The sequence below is a fragment of the Xyrauchen texanus genome, chromosome 25 (genome assembly GCF_025860055.1).
Source record: "Xyrauchen texanus isolate HMW12.3.18 chromosome 25, RBS_HiC_50CHRs, whole genome shotgun sequence".
NCBI classification, from domain to species: domain Eukaryota; kingdom Metazoa; phylum Chordata; class Actinopteri; order Cypriniformes; family Catostomidae; genus Xyrauchen; species Xyrauchen texanus.
In genome coordinates, this window is record NC_068300.1 from 5,783,975 (window position 1) to 5,797,792 (window position 13,818).

Genomic DNA, 13,818 nt, shown 5'->3' on the forward strand with positions numbered 1-13,818 from the left:
GTTAAATCAGTATCTTCAGAAGCGGTGTGATAGGTGTGGATGAGAAACAGAGAAATCACATTCACATTCTTCTTTCACAGGTGTTTCACATTCTGCGAGGGGAGCCGGGAAAAATCGCTCTCCAATTTCGTCAGCAGCAAATGTCCCCAGTGTGAAAACCACCTTAGATTGCAATGCTTTCCAGATAAAAATATCTAAAACGGTGTACATGTAACGACTGTGTGGGGAGCAGGAACAGGCAGACAGGTGGGTCAGATCCAAACGTAGTTTTATTGGGAAGAACAAAAATAAACAAACACTGGAACAAATGAAAGTCCAGGATGGGAAAACAAAGGCTTAAGTCCTGGGTTAAAACACAGGCGGGGGAGTGCAGGCAGTGAACATCCACGAAGGGGAGAGTAGACCTTGAACGGGCGACACAACAGGGAAACACGAACGGCTGGAAGCTGCAGGGAACAAGAACAAAGAGCATACGGGGCATACACCAACGTAAGAACGAACATGGAACGTCAACGCACAACAAAGGGAAGGGAAAACAGCGGGGTTTAAATAAGGAGACACGGTAATGACAAAACGACAGACAGGTGCGGACAATAACACACTGACAGGGCCGGAAACGATGGGAAGAAGGGAAGTGTAGTTTTCACAAAGACAGTGAAACACGGGCGGACAACAAGGAAGACATGACAGGAAGCGTGAGCGGTAAAACTGAAAACACAGAGCGGACAACAAGGGAGCGTGAGATGGACGTGACAGAGGCCTGGAAGGCTCTGGAGGTGGAGCGGAGGAAGGTTCAGGAGGCGGAGCCGAGGAAGGGGGCGCCGTAGGAGGCTTTAGGGGCGTAGACCTGGAAGGTTCTGGAGGCAGAGCCGAGGGAGGCTCGGGAGGCTCTAGAGGTGGAGCCGTAGGAGACTCAGGAGTCTCGGGGGGCAGAGCCGTAGGAGGCTCGGGAGGCGGAGCCGTAGGAGGCTCAGGAGGCGGAACTCTAGAAGGTTCTGGAGTCTCTGGGAGCAGAGCCGTAGGAGGATCGGGAGGCAGAGCCGAAGGAGGCTCTGGAGGCGGAGCCGTAGGAGGCTCGGGGAGAAGAGCCCTAGGAGGCTCGGGAGGCGGAGCCGTAGGAGGGTCGGGAGGTGGAGCCGGAGGAGGCTCGGGAGGCGGAGCCGAAGGAGGCTCGGGGAGAAGAGCCGTAGGAGGCTTGGGAGGCGGAGCCGTGGAAGGCTCGGGAGACTCTGGAGGCGGAGCCCTGGGTGGCTCGAGAGACTTGAGGGGCGGAGCCCTTGAAGGCTTGAGGGGCGGAGCCCTGGAAGGCTCGAGAGGCTTGAGGGGTGGAGCCCTGGGAGGCTCGAGAGACTTGAGGGGCGGAGCCCTAGAAGGCTCGAGAGGCGGAGCCCTGGGAGGCTCGAGAGGAGCCCTGGAAGACCCGAGAGGCGGAGCCCTGGGAGGCTCGAGAGACTTGAGTTGCGGAGCCCTGGAAGGCTCGAGAGACTTGAGGGGCGGAGCCATAGAAGGCTCGAGAGGAGCCCTGGAAGACTCGGGAGGAGCCCTGGAAGACTCGAGGGACATGAGAGGCGGAGCCCTGGGTGGCTCGAGAGGTTTGAGAGGCGGAGCCCTGGAAGGCTCGAGAGGCTTGAGGGGCGGAGCCCTGGAAGGCTCGAGAGGCTTGAGGTGCGGAGCCCTGGGAGGCTCGAGAGGAGCCCTGGGAGGCTCGAGAGGAGCCCTGGGAGGCTCGGGAGGAGGAGCCCTGGAAGACTCGAGAGGCGGAGCCCTGGGAAGCTCGGGAGGCAGAGCTCTGGGAAGCTCGGGAGGAGCTCTGGGAGGCTCGAGAGACTTGAGAGGCGGAGCCCTGGGAGACTCAGGAGGAGGAGCCCTGGAAGACTCGAGAGACTTGAGAGGCGGAGCCCTAGGCGGCTCGGGAGACTTGAGAGGCAGAGTCCTAGGAGGCTCGGGAGGAGGAGCTGACTCTTGGACGGGCACGACCACTGGCGCTGGCCTTTGGACGGTCCTGGCTACTGGCGCTGGCTCTTGGACGGTCATGGCTACAGGCGCTGGCTCTTGGACGGTCTTGGCTACAGGCGCTGGCTCAGGGATGGTCAAGGCTACAGGCGCTGGCTCAGGGACAGTCGAGGCTACAGGTGCTGGCTCAGGGACGGTCGAGGCTACAGTGACAGGCGTGGGCTCTGGCTCGCAGACCGGGCAGGCGGGCTCTGGCTCGCAGACCGGGCAGGCGTGGCCGAGGCGGAAGCCCATCTTCTCCTCCTCCTCAGGGCAGACGAAGGGGAACGCGCTGGCTCGTGGGGGGCGACTGGCGTAGGCGGGGTTCGCCAGGGACGACTGGAGAGGCTCCGCTGTGGGTGGTGAGGTAGGGTCCTCCTTGGAAACGCCCACAGTAAACGGAGAGCCGCTCAACAGTAGGGTCGCCTCCAGGAGGTCGCGGAGGGTCCAGCTGCGCGTCGCCTGAGGCAACCGCTCCTTCAGCGAAGGGTTCAGGTTGTCCCGGAAGAAAACCACCAAGGCAGAGTCCGGGAAGTCGGAGAGTCTTGCCAGAGCAAGGAAGTCTTGGATGTGGTCTTCTAGGGGACGGTCCCCCTGTCGCAAACAGAGCAGCTGGTAGTTTGCCCGCAAAACTGCTGGATCCATTGGTGGGTTGTGCGTTCTGTAACGACTGTGTGGGGAGCAGGAACAGGCAGACAGGTGGGTCAGATCCAAACGCAGTTTTATTGGGAAGAACACAAAAATAAACAAACACTGGAACAAATGAAAGTCCACGATGGGAAAACAAAGGCTTAAGTCCTGGGTTAAAACACAGGAGGGGGGGTGCAGGCAGTGAACATCCACGAAGGGGAGAGTAGACCTTGAACGGGCGACACAACAGGGAAACACGAACGGCTAGAAGCTGCAGGGAACAAGAACAAAGAGCATATGGGGCATACACCAACGTAAGAACGAACATGGAACGTCAACGCACAACAAAGGGAAGGGAAAACAGAGGGGTTTAAATAAAGAGACACAGTAATGACAAAATGACAGACAGGTGCGGACAATAACACACTGACAGGGCCGAAACGACGGGAAGAAGGGAAGTGTAGTTTTCACGAAGACAGTGAAACACGGGCGGACAACAAGGAAGACATGACAGGAAGCGTGAGCGGTAAAACTGAAAACACGGAGCGGACAACAAGGGAGCGTGAGATGGACATGAGTAGTGACGGGTGAAATGGAAAACACAGGGCAGACGACACGAAACATGGTGCAGACGACACGAAACATGGTGCAGACGACACGAAACACGGTGCAGACGACACGAAACATGGTGCAGACGAGCGAGACCGTGACAGTACATGTGCTATCTAGGGATGGAATTTCTCACAAAAGAGAAAAGGACACTTCAGGAAGGTCTTTGTATTAATTGAGAAAACATGTTTGTGTGTGTGGATTTGCAGTACTGTGCAGAACTTTTAGACACTTCAGTAAAATAATGTAGAGTAAACAATGTTGTCCATCTTGATCGATTTTGACCGTGCAACCCCATTTCGATTTTGACCGTGCAACCCCATTTCGATTTTGACCGTGCAACCCCATTTACGCCCCTTCTGTTACGATCCCTGGTTGTCTGCCCCGTGTTTCTCGTGTCTATTGTCTTGCACTACAATTCCCATGTTTCCCGGCCCTCATCATTCTGTCATTGTTTGCACCTGATTGTCGTTTGTTTTCATCATGTCTCTGTGTATTTAAACCCCGCTGTTCCTCCATTCCCTTGTTGTTCGTTGTTCCCACTGTTTTTATGTTTTTGGAAGGTCCCGATGTCTACTCTGTCTCCTTTCTCAGCCGTGTGCATCCTGCCGTGTAGTTCCCGTTTTCCCATCGTGGTTGTTTACTTTGTTCCTGTCTTGTTTATTTTCATTTTGTTCAATAAATCCGCATGTAGATCCAAACTCCCGTCTGCCTCCGCCTTCTTTTCATAACACCTTCAGCTATGGTGCTGCCCGAGGCAACCACCTAATTCTCCTGTGTCTAGTAACTGCCTTGTATGTAAGCATCAAAGGTTCAGTGCCCATCCAATGTTGTATGGGACTGCATGGGACAGGACGCTCCTTCTGCTGACATGAGACACATGTAGCATATTTGAGACAGTTTAGTTCTCTGTTCAGAGAAATTTAAAATACATTTCTCTGTTTATCTCATTAAAAATGAGTTGTGATGCTGTGAATAATGTTTTTTGTCTGATGTCACTAATGTAACTGTAATAAGGTTTTGATCATTTAAGCACCAGGGCCGGTTGCACCAGCTATACATAAATTACGACTTAGCCTAGTTGTGACGTAAATGGGCACTTAGTCACAATTTATGCACTACTAAATATTTGAGTATTGCACCATTAAACTCGGGTAGGACATAACTCTACATATAAACTAAATATTTATAAAGGATTAACGATTGGAATAAAAAAGCAGACCGATATTTTATGGCATCAATGAGCTCAAGTTTTATGTGATCATCAATCCTTTCGACATACAGTATGATGTTGATATTTACACTCGTTTACATTTGAGAGAGAGAAAAATAAAACAGACTTTTATGCGTGAAGCAGATCTAATGGTGCAGTTTTCAGGGTGTGTCGCCCAGTGTCAAGTGTCAACACATTCAAAATATATATATGATATTAAAATGAACAAATGTCTATTTTTCCAGCCTGTTGTATCAGTATTTATGTATCACCTCTTATTTATTTCAGATACACTTCCTATATATTGTTATTTACACAGGGCAAATATACAATTTATCTAAATCTACTTTTATTACGCTTCGTATTTTAATGGGGATATAATTTATGACTGCTGAGAGTTACGTGAGCAAACAAGGTTTAAACATCAACTGTAACAAAATAAAACTGAAACGGATGGCTTTTTAACACATCTGTGTACAAATATGAAGGCTGTTCATTGGATAAATACAGGTAAACATCATATTATGTGACTACTTTACGAAGAGCTTACGAACTACTAGTTAAGTCTTGTCTTAAGAACAGTTGGTGCAACCAAATTAAGCACCGACTTAGTTACAAACTAACTAGCAGTTACTAATCCCTTAGTGTGAACTTTACGTGTCAAATTAAGTGAGACTTTATGCACAGTTGCAGTGGCGCAGATAGGATTTTTTAACTGGGGGAGACAAAGCTGTCAGCAAATGATTTAAACTCAATTCGTTATTTTACGTAATTTGGGCTAATGATTTGCACTAAAAAGCCATTGGGGGATTCTTATTTGAAATCATGGATAAACAACAATGAACAAAGGTAAACTAAGGCCTACCTGATCACCACTAGCAATGCACGATCAGACTGTTATTTGACTAGTATGGCAATCACCTACCAAAACTTCATGTCTTCAGCAAAGTATGTTTTATTTCAACATTTGCTTATCTCAGCATACAAAGTCCATCATTATGAACAAAAAAGCAAAGAACCTATGTGCAAAAAATAATAATAATAATAAAATACAATAACAACAACATATTTACATAAATAAAAATAAGTAAGTACACGGAGTATGAGAAATTCCGCCTAGTGCAGCCAAACAAATTTATTCAATGAAGGACCCAAAACATCTCTCCTCCTTTCATTACCCTGAACATACTGTTAGGCAATTTCTTGCCTGTCCAGTCTGTCAAGCCTCTCTTGGTGAATATGGCACACAGCAATGCCATTGAGTCTTTTTTGTGTCATGGTTGATCGCAACCAAGTTTTCAACCTGCGTAACCCACTAAAACTGCGCTCTGCCTCAGCAGATGATATGGGCACCACCATCAACAATCTTACTAATGTCTCTACCTGATCAAATAGGCCCCTGACTGCAGGGGGCATTTCTCTCAAAACATGCACAGCATCTGCAGTTGTGCTGACCTTGTACTTGTTTTTAAACATGGCTAATTGGACTTTCAAGTCTTCCTCGTTCAGTTCAGGATATTTGCAAACTGCTGCATTATTTGTAATGGGAGTCAGGAGTGAGTTTTCCAGTTCTTTTAAAGTTTGAATGCCTGGTTGCATAAACTTCTCAGTAGTTTGTGCATCTACTGTGTCAAGGACACGGTAGAACTGTACTCTGTAAAAATCCACAGCTGATCCAGGTGTGTATGCAGGAGCCTGCCCAGAATATCTCTTAGGGGGCCTATGTGTGCGTGGTGGAACAATGGTCTCTAGAGACAGATTGTCACACATGTCTCCTGTCTCCTTAAAGATTGCCTCAAAGTGTTCAGTGTTTCTTTTGGATTTCAAGCTTTCTTGGACAAGAGAGACTGCAGAGAGCATGCCCTCCACTGTCTGAGTTTTTTCTGGAGAGATGCATTTAGAACCTCTTGTTCACTGATCACATCTAAAGCAAGCAGTAGTCCCAGTACAACATTACCCTGTTGCAGTCGAACACGTAAGCCCTCTGCCCGGCTTGCAGATCCAGAATTACTTTCAGCCATCTCATCCAGTGCATTTAGTACCATCCCATATTGGCTGAGAACAGCACGGATAGCAGGTGAGCGTACAGTCCACCTAGTGGGACATAAAGGCCTGATGGACAGGGCTGGCCCTTCCCCTTCAGCTGCAACAATGGCTTTAAACTTGTCTTTCAGCTTACCAGACTGCCCAAAAAATGTGCCAAGTTCATGTATCCAGTCAAGTGCATTTCGCACGACACTGGAGGCTGAGATATTGGCAAATTCAGTCTTAACAGAACGTCCAAAATTATTCTGGCAAGGTTTTCACCTGTTGTAGAAGTTGTTTCATACAACCCTATAAAGTCTTCGTGCACCAGCAAATCAGTGTCAACATAACGTAGGCACAGCACCTCCTGCTCAACACCAGAGATATCCCTTGTCCCATCCATAATTATTGAATACTGCAACACTGGAAGGGACCGGATCTCATCTGCAATTGTCCTGATAATCGATGAACTCATCAAATTTATATGCTCATTTTGACAATCCCAAGATGTGTGCACCCACCTCTTTGCAGATAACCACCTAGTGAATGATTGATCATCTTCAGCTTTGTATTTTAAAAGCTGGTCAAGGTTACCTTGATGATGTTCATGCCCCCTAAAGGCCAATCCCTGCCTCGCCAGAAACATCTCACCCCCTATTACTTTTAACAGGCTAGCTCTGTTTTCTGCCTGATGTGTACTGACTCCACTGCTCAACTGTGTAGTAACTGGCCTGTTTTCATAGGCAGCAGTTGTAACAGCAATGTTGTGACCCTCTGATTTCTCATGCATGGAACATTTTTCAAGTGCTTTTTTCCAGTTTTTAAATCCAGTACTGACAAAAGCTGGGTCTATACTCTTGGCTTGTGCTGGTTTCCCTGTCTGGAAGTACTTAGAGCAATGAAAACACAGAACACCATCTGTACCCATACTAACATGCAGCCAAGGATACTTCTCATACCATGATTTTTGAAATGTCAGTGTCCGGTCTTTCATCACTTGCTTTTGCAAAACTTTAGGGTCAGGTTGATTTGGCTTTGTATATGTCATTATCATGTCAACATCCTCTCCCTCTGTGTTGCCTCCTGTCCCTCCTTGTTATTCTGTCCCTGCTTCTTCTGTCTGTAATTCTACTGTCTCTCCTTCCTCATGCTGTCTTTTTCTACTGTGGCTGCCCTCCTGCAGATCCTCACTTGACTGACTAGGGTCTGCCTCACTGTCATCAGAAATTGCCTGCAGGCCAGGAGGACAACATTTTAAATCTTATAATTTCAGTTAACCCTCTATACCTCTATAGAATTTCACAACAATGTGAAATACAACATATTCCTGAGAATTAATGGCTAAAACTACTATTTCAAATGTCTAAGAATAACTCAATTTTAAATTTAAGTGTTAATTACAAGTTTTTGCAATTTAAAGATTAGAAATATCTTTCAAATGATGTATGACATATTAAGAAATGTTTTTCATAGCCCATAATTTAAGAATCTATATCCTCCGTTGCTCTGTACAATAAAAAAAACACGATTTCCTGCTATAAGAGGATGTCAAAAGTATATGTAGGCCTTTATTTGTTGTTTGCATAAACCTTGCACCACACAAATTTACTTATTATAATTATTTTTATAGTGGCTTACGACTTACAGTGAACATACCTCAGTCAATTTATACAGTACAATGGGTTAAATGATAAGATAAAATACTATTTCCTGACTGATCTATAAATTGTTTGATTTATCCAACCATTCTTTTTATGTTCATTCATTATTTGCCTCTGTCCACTCACCTAAATGCATAGTTATGGTCTCCACATTTTGCTGTGTTTGCTAAGTGCAAAAGCCTTTTGCCATTGTTGTCAGACTAGCTATTCCCCTTAACAAATCTAATCTGCCACATCTGGGAAAGTCAACAGCCATAGGATACTTACATTGTTTGGTTTTTGAAAAAACGAGGTGATTGTTTTTTGTCTCTTCATTGCCATTATGTGGCATTTACAGTTGATTTTTCTCAGTTCAGAAAATCACCGACTCAGCTCAGTCATAGATGGTATATGATCACTATGGTTACCGGTCCGCTCCTACAGGCACGATTGAGGCAGCTACCTCCTCATAGGACCCCGGCAACGTCACTCAGGAGTCGTAGCACACACACACACACAGAGAGAGTGTAAACGTCGGTGGCATGATGGCATCGTGTGTTTATTGACAACAGAACAGCATGTAGTGAGAATGTGGGTACAAAGTAATGGTGACCGCCGACTGGTGTAGATTATTATTGTGTGTCAGCCTGCATCTGTCTCGACCCGATTCTGAAGCAGCGGCGGGCGTAATCCTCTGTTTTACCGATTTTTGTCAGCCTTCAGAGGGATAGTGAGGGCGGGGACTAATCGGGTCACTATGAATCTGGGGGGGTCATGTCCCCCCCATCCCTAGTGCCATCTGCGCCCTTGCACAGTTGGTGCAACCCTACCCAGACACACACATACTGAATATAATGAAAAGATCGTGAATACGTTTCTTAGAACTTTTATCCCGCAGTCCAGTAGGTGGCGGTAAAGCATCAAGAGCTGTTTTGCAAACCGCCAATGACTCCGAAGAAGAAGAAGAACTTATTTCGGTGTGGCGGGAATGCACCTATCATTTGTTTGCCAACAAGATAAGTTTGTTAAACCGCCATAAAACACCCCAAAAAAGAAGAGGATCTTATTTCGGTACGTGCTCAATCTTTTATATTTTTCGATGTGTCTTTTTCTCTCTTTAACACGGGTAGGATGGCGTTATCAACTTTTTGACAATATATATTGTGTGTGCGCGCGTCTGTCTGTCTCTCTCTCTCTCTCAAATTCAAATTCAAATGAGCTTTATTGGCATGACAAATTGTACATTGTATTGCCAAAGCATTTACATGAGCATGAAAAAATAACAGAGTAGAACAAATTCTGTATTGAACAAGTGTGAAAAAAAAAAAATACATATATATATATATATATATATATATATATATATATATATATATAATAATTAACCGTGTATATACTTTTAGTGGCGTGTGTGTGTGTGTGTGTGTGTGTGTGTGTGTGTGTGTGTGTGTGTGTGTGTGTGTGTGTGTGTGTGTGGAGTGAGTGAGCGTGAGAGTGAGTGAGCGTGTGTGTGAGTGAGCGTGTGTGTGAGTGAGCGTGTGTGTGAGTGAGCGTGTGTGTGTGTGAGCGTGTGTGTGTGTGTGTGTGTAAATGGGCTCATCACTGTTTGGTCCACTCTTCCCTCTTTTTGTGGCAGGAGTTGATGTACTATGCCGCTAGTGAAATGCAGTCTCTTTGTTCACCAAGTAAATATTGAACTTGTGCATCATTCTTCAACTTTTTGAAGTTGGGACAAATCATTTCAAATTTGGGAAAGAAGTGTTTTCGTATGTCATTATAATTAGGGCAGGTGGTTAAGAAGTGCAGCTCTGTTTCTATTTGTCCTTGGCTACAATACGGGCATAACCTGCCCTCTCTGGGCATCCAGCTCTGCCTGTATCTGCCCTTCTCTATCATCAGGCTGTGGTCGCTCAGTCTGTACCTCGTCATGTGTTTCCTCAGTTTGTGTCTCTGACTGTACTCAGGTATTCTGCTGTCGTGTAATCTCTGTTTAGGGTCAAATAACATTGTAGTTTACTTTGTTTTTGTGTTGTTTCATTCCAATAAGTTCGGTATTTTTCTTTTTGTGTGTTAATCATGTGGTTGGGCTGGATTGTGTGGATGAGGGTGTCCGTGTCCTGAAATCTATATAAAAACTAAAAAAAGGAACACTGAACTTGGAATTGAACATTATATACATGTGTGTAGGTCTGATGCAGTGTGTTCGGCTGTGAGTGAGTGTGTGTTTATTGGAAGTTTGCTGGTCTCTGGTCGTCCCTCAGGATGTGGCAAGATGCAACAAATTTTGCAGCTATATTTGAGCATTTGGCTTCTTCGCCAAGAATGAAACAGAGTTTTTGGGTTGGATTACAGGTGTTAAATTGGGGAAATATTTGATTAATTTTGGGGTAATGGTGGTCTCTGATGTGTTTATATTTTGGGCATTCTGTGAGGAAGTGCAGCTCGGTCTACGTCACTCCCAGGATACAGTGCGAGCAGAGCCTGTCCTCACAGGAGAGCCAGGTCTGTCTGCGCCGGCCCGTCTCCACGGCCAGACTGTGCTCGCTGAGTCTGTACATCGTCAGGGTTTTCCTGAGTTTCACATCACTCACTGTGCTCAGGTAGTTCGCAACAGTGTACTCTCGATTTAGTGCCGAATAACATTCCAGTTTGTGTTGGTTTTGAATGGTGTTTGTCCAATGGGTGATGTACTTGTCTTGTTCTGTGTTGATAATGTGTGTGAGTGTGTGTGTGTGTGTGTGTGCTGAGGTGTGCTGATCTCTGCAGGAGAGAGCTCAGTCAGTCTCAGCACCAGCTGGCACAGGGGACTCCTCGCTACGCTCAGCTCTTGGTGTTTTAGGGCTTTATAATGGTATGTGTTGGGGACGCTTGTTTTTAGGTGTTTCCAGAATTTGATGGTTCTTTTTTGGATGTTTAGAAGGAGAGGGTATTGGCCTAATTCTGCCCTGCATCCGTTGTTTGGTGTTTTTCTTTGGACTTTGAGAATTCGTTTACAGAAATCTAAATGTAGAGTTTCAATCGGATGTTTTTCCCAATTTAAAAAATCAAATTTGATAGAAGGACCCCACACTTCACTGCCATATAAAACAATTGGTTCAATTATTGATTTGAAAAGTTTGAGCCAAATTTGGATTGGGATGTCAATTTTGATTGATCTTTTTATGGCATAGAAAGCCCTTTGAGCTTTCTCTTTGAGTTCATTCACAGCCAAAGTGAAGTTGCCAGTTGGAGTTATTTTCGGGCCGAGGTAAGTGTATGTGTTTGTGCTCTCAATGGTTCTGTGTGATAGTGTGAATGTGTGTTTTGGTCCCTGAGATCTGGAGCATTTCTGAAACATCATGACTCTAGTTTTCTGGAGGTTGACGGTCAGGGCCCAGGACTGACAGTAATCCTCCAGCAGATCCAGGCTGTCCTGAAGCCCCTCTTTAGTGGGCTTACAGGAGAACCAGGTCATCTGCGTAGAGAAGACACTTGATCTCGGTGTCGTGTAGAGTGAGACCTTGAAAGGGAGCATGTTCTAATGTATCGGCCAATTGGTTGATGTAAATGTTGAAGAGGGTGGGGCTTAAACTGCAGCCCTGTCTCACTCCGCACTCTGGGGAAAAATTTGGTTCTTTGGTTTCCAATTTTAACAGCGCATTGGCTGGCTGTGTACTTCGATTTGATCAAATCATAGAATTTCCCCTATTCCACTGTCGAGAAGTTTCAGGTATAATCCTTTGTGCCAGATTGAATCGAATGCTTTTTTGAAATCAATAAAACAAGCAAAAATGTGTTCTTTGTTTTGATGTACATGATTTGTCAATTAGTGTTTGTAATGTAAAAATGTGGTCGACGTGCGGCATTTTGGAAGAAAGCCTTCCAAAATGCATTTACTCAAGGCATTGTGCTTCATAAGGAAGTGTAAAAGTCTGGAGTTTAAGACGCTGCAGAGAACCTTCCCCAGGTTACTGTTCACACAGATGCCTCGGTAGTTGTTGGGGTCTAATTTGTCTCCGTTCTTGTGGATGGGGCTGATGAGGCCCTTGTTCCAGATCTCAGGAAGAACTCTACACACAGAACATCATTGAACAGTTTCAGCATGGCCAGTTTGAAGCTTTGGTCTGTGTGTTTCAGCATCTCGTTCAGGATGCTGTCTACACCACACGCTTTCTTGTGCTCAAGGACTCCTAATTTTTCTTCCAATTCTTTCATTGTTACGGGAAATCTCAAGGGTTTTGATTTTCTTTAATTGATCTTTCCAAATTGTCTAGTTTATTAATTATTTCATTTTGTTTATAATTTTGAATTTCAGTTGGGCTGTATAATTCTTGGAAGTGGTTTTTCCACTTCTCCCCATCTTGAATTGCCAGAACCTCTTGGTTTGGTTTGTATAACAATTTCCATTTATCCCAAAATTTGTGTGAGTTTATAGATTTTTAAATTTTTTCAAACTAGCTTTGCAAAAACTGTGCTTTTTTCCGCCGGAGTGTGGCTTTGTATTGTTTTAATGCCTCACAATAAAGAAGGCGGAGGTCCGAATTATCTGGTTGTCTGTGTTTTTGGTTTGATACATTTCTGAGGTTTTTTCTCAGAGCCTTACAGTCCAAATCAAACCATTTGTCTGTATCTAAATATTTTTTCTTTGGTTTAACAATTGACAAATGAATTTTTGTGCTGTTTTGTAGAATATGTTGTTTAAATCTTGTACTTCTTGATTGATGCCAAATTGATTTTTAGGGTATTCCTGTATTTGGAATGAATGTATGAGGGATTGTATTTCTGGAGATTCAACAGCAGTGCTGCACTGTTTTCAGTCCATTTGAATGACATTATTTTGTTCATTTGATATGGGGTCCTAATAGGTTTGGGATGTTTCAGATTGCTTTATATAGAGGATGATTTGGCTGTGGTCTGAGAAAGGTTTTAGGGGTTTGACTGTGAATGCTCTCAGAGAGGAAAGCTCTAGATCTGTGATGGTATAGTCTACAGTGCTGTTACCAAGAGCTGAGCTGTAGGTGTATCGGCCGAGCAAGTCTCCTCGCAGTCTTCCGTTGATCGATGTACAGAGCCAGTCCTCGGCAGAGCTGCAGAAGCTGCCGTCCGTGAGCTGTTCACGGTTTCATCGCAGTTATGTCTGCTGGGGTAAGAAGGGTACAGATCGTTATTGCCTGTGATGAATCTGGTACCGCGCGATTCTAAGAAATCTAATTCTTCTCCTGTTCTTGCGCTTAAATCACTCATAAGCAGCACATTTCCCTGGGCCTGGAAATGGCTGATTTCTCTTTCTATGTTTTGGAAAGTTTCCTCTTGGAAATACGGAGACTCGAGGGGTGGAATGTAAATTGCACAAAGGAAAACAGGCTTAGATGCTGATATCATTCCTTTTTGTATTTTAGCCACAGGTGGTGCTGTTCTCTTTTGATTAATTCTATGGACAGTTCAGATTTGATCCATATTATCATCCCTCCCGAGTCTCTCCCTTGTGTGACTGATGTGAGTTTGACTGACGGTAATATAATCTCTGTATCCTGAGGGACAGCCAGTGAACGCATCTCCTCTACACCAGGTTTCCTGTAAGACGATGACATCTAGGTCTTGAAGTTCTTTCATAAAATCAGAATTTCTACTTTTTAGGCCAAAGACTGAGGAGTTAAGACCTTGAATATTCCACGTAGAAAAACTGAGTGATTTCATCATAAACTTTTAAAATAATGTGTAACGGTTTGT

At 45.0% G+C, this 13,818-nt stretch overlaps 2 protein-coding genes across 2 annotated transcripts in view; one reads left to right on the plus strand and one right to left on the minus strand.

Annotated features, from left to right (window-relative positions):
- Positions 1–13,818, minus strand: part of LOC127618950 (uncharacterized) — a 435,826-nt gene that overhangs the window by 111,316 nt on the left and 310,692 nt on the right.
- The window catches only part of LOC127618908 (zinc finger protein 845-like), a 58,570-nt gene that overhangs the window by 33,255 nt on the left and 11,497 nt on the right, over positions 1–13,818 (plus strand). Inside the window, exons 6-7 of the mRNA XM_052091609.1 lie at positions 10,542–10,709; positions 11,399–11,558. Of these exons, the coding sequence (XP_051947569.1) occupies positions 10,542–10,709; positions 11,399–11,558 (328 nt within the window). The remainder of the gene's footprint in view (positions 1–10,541; positions 10,710–11,398; positions 11,559–13,818) is intronic.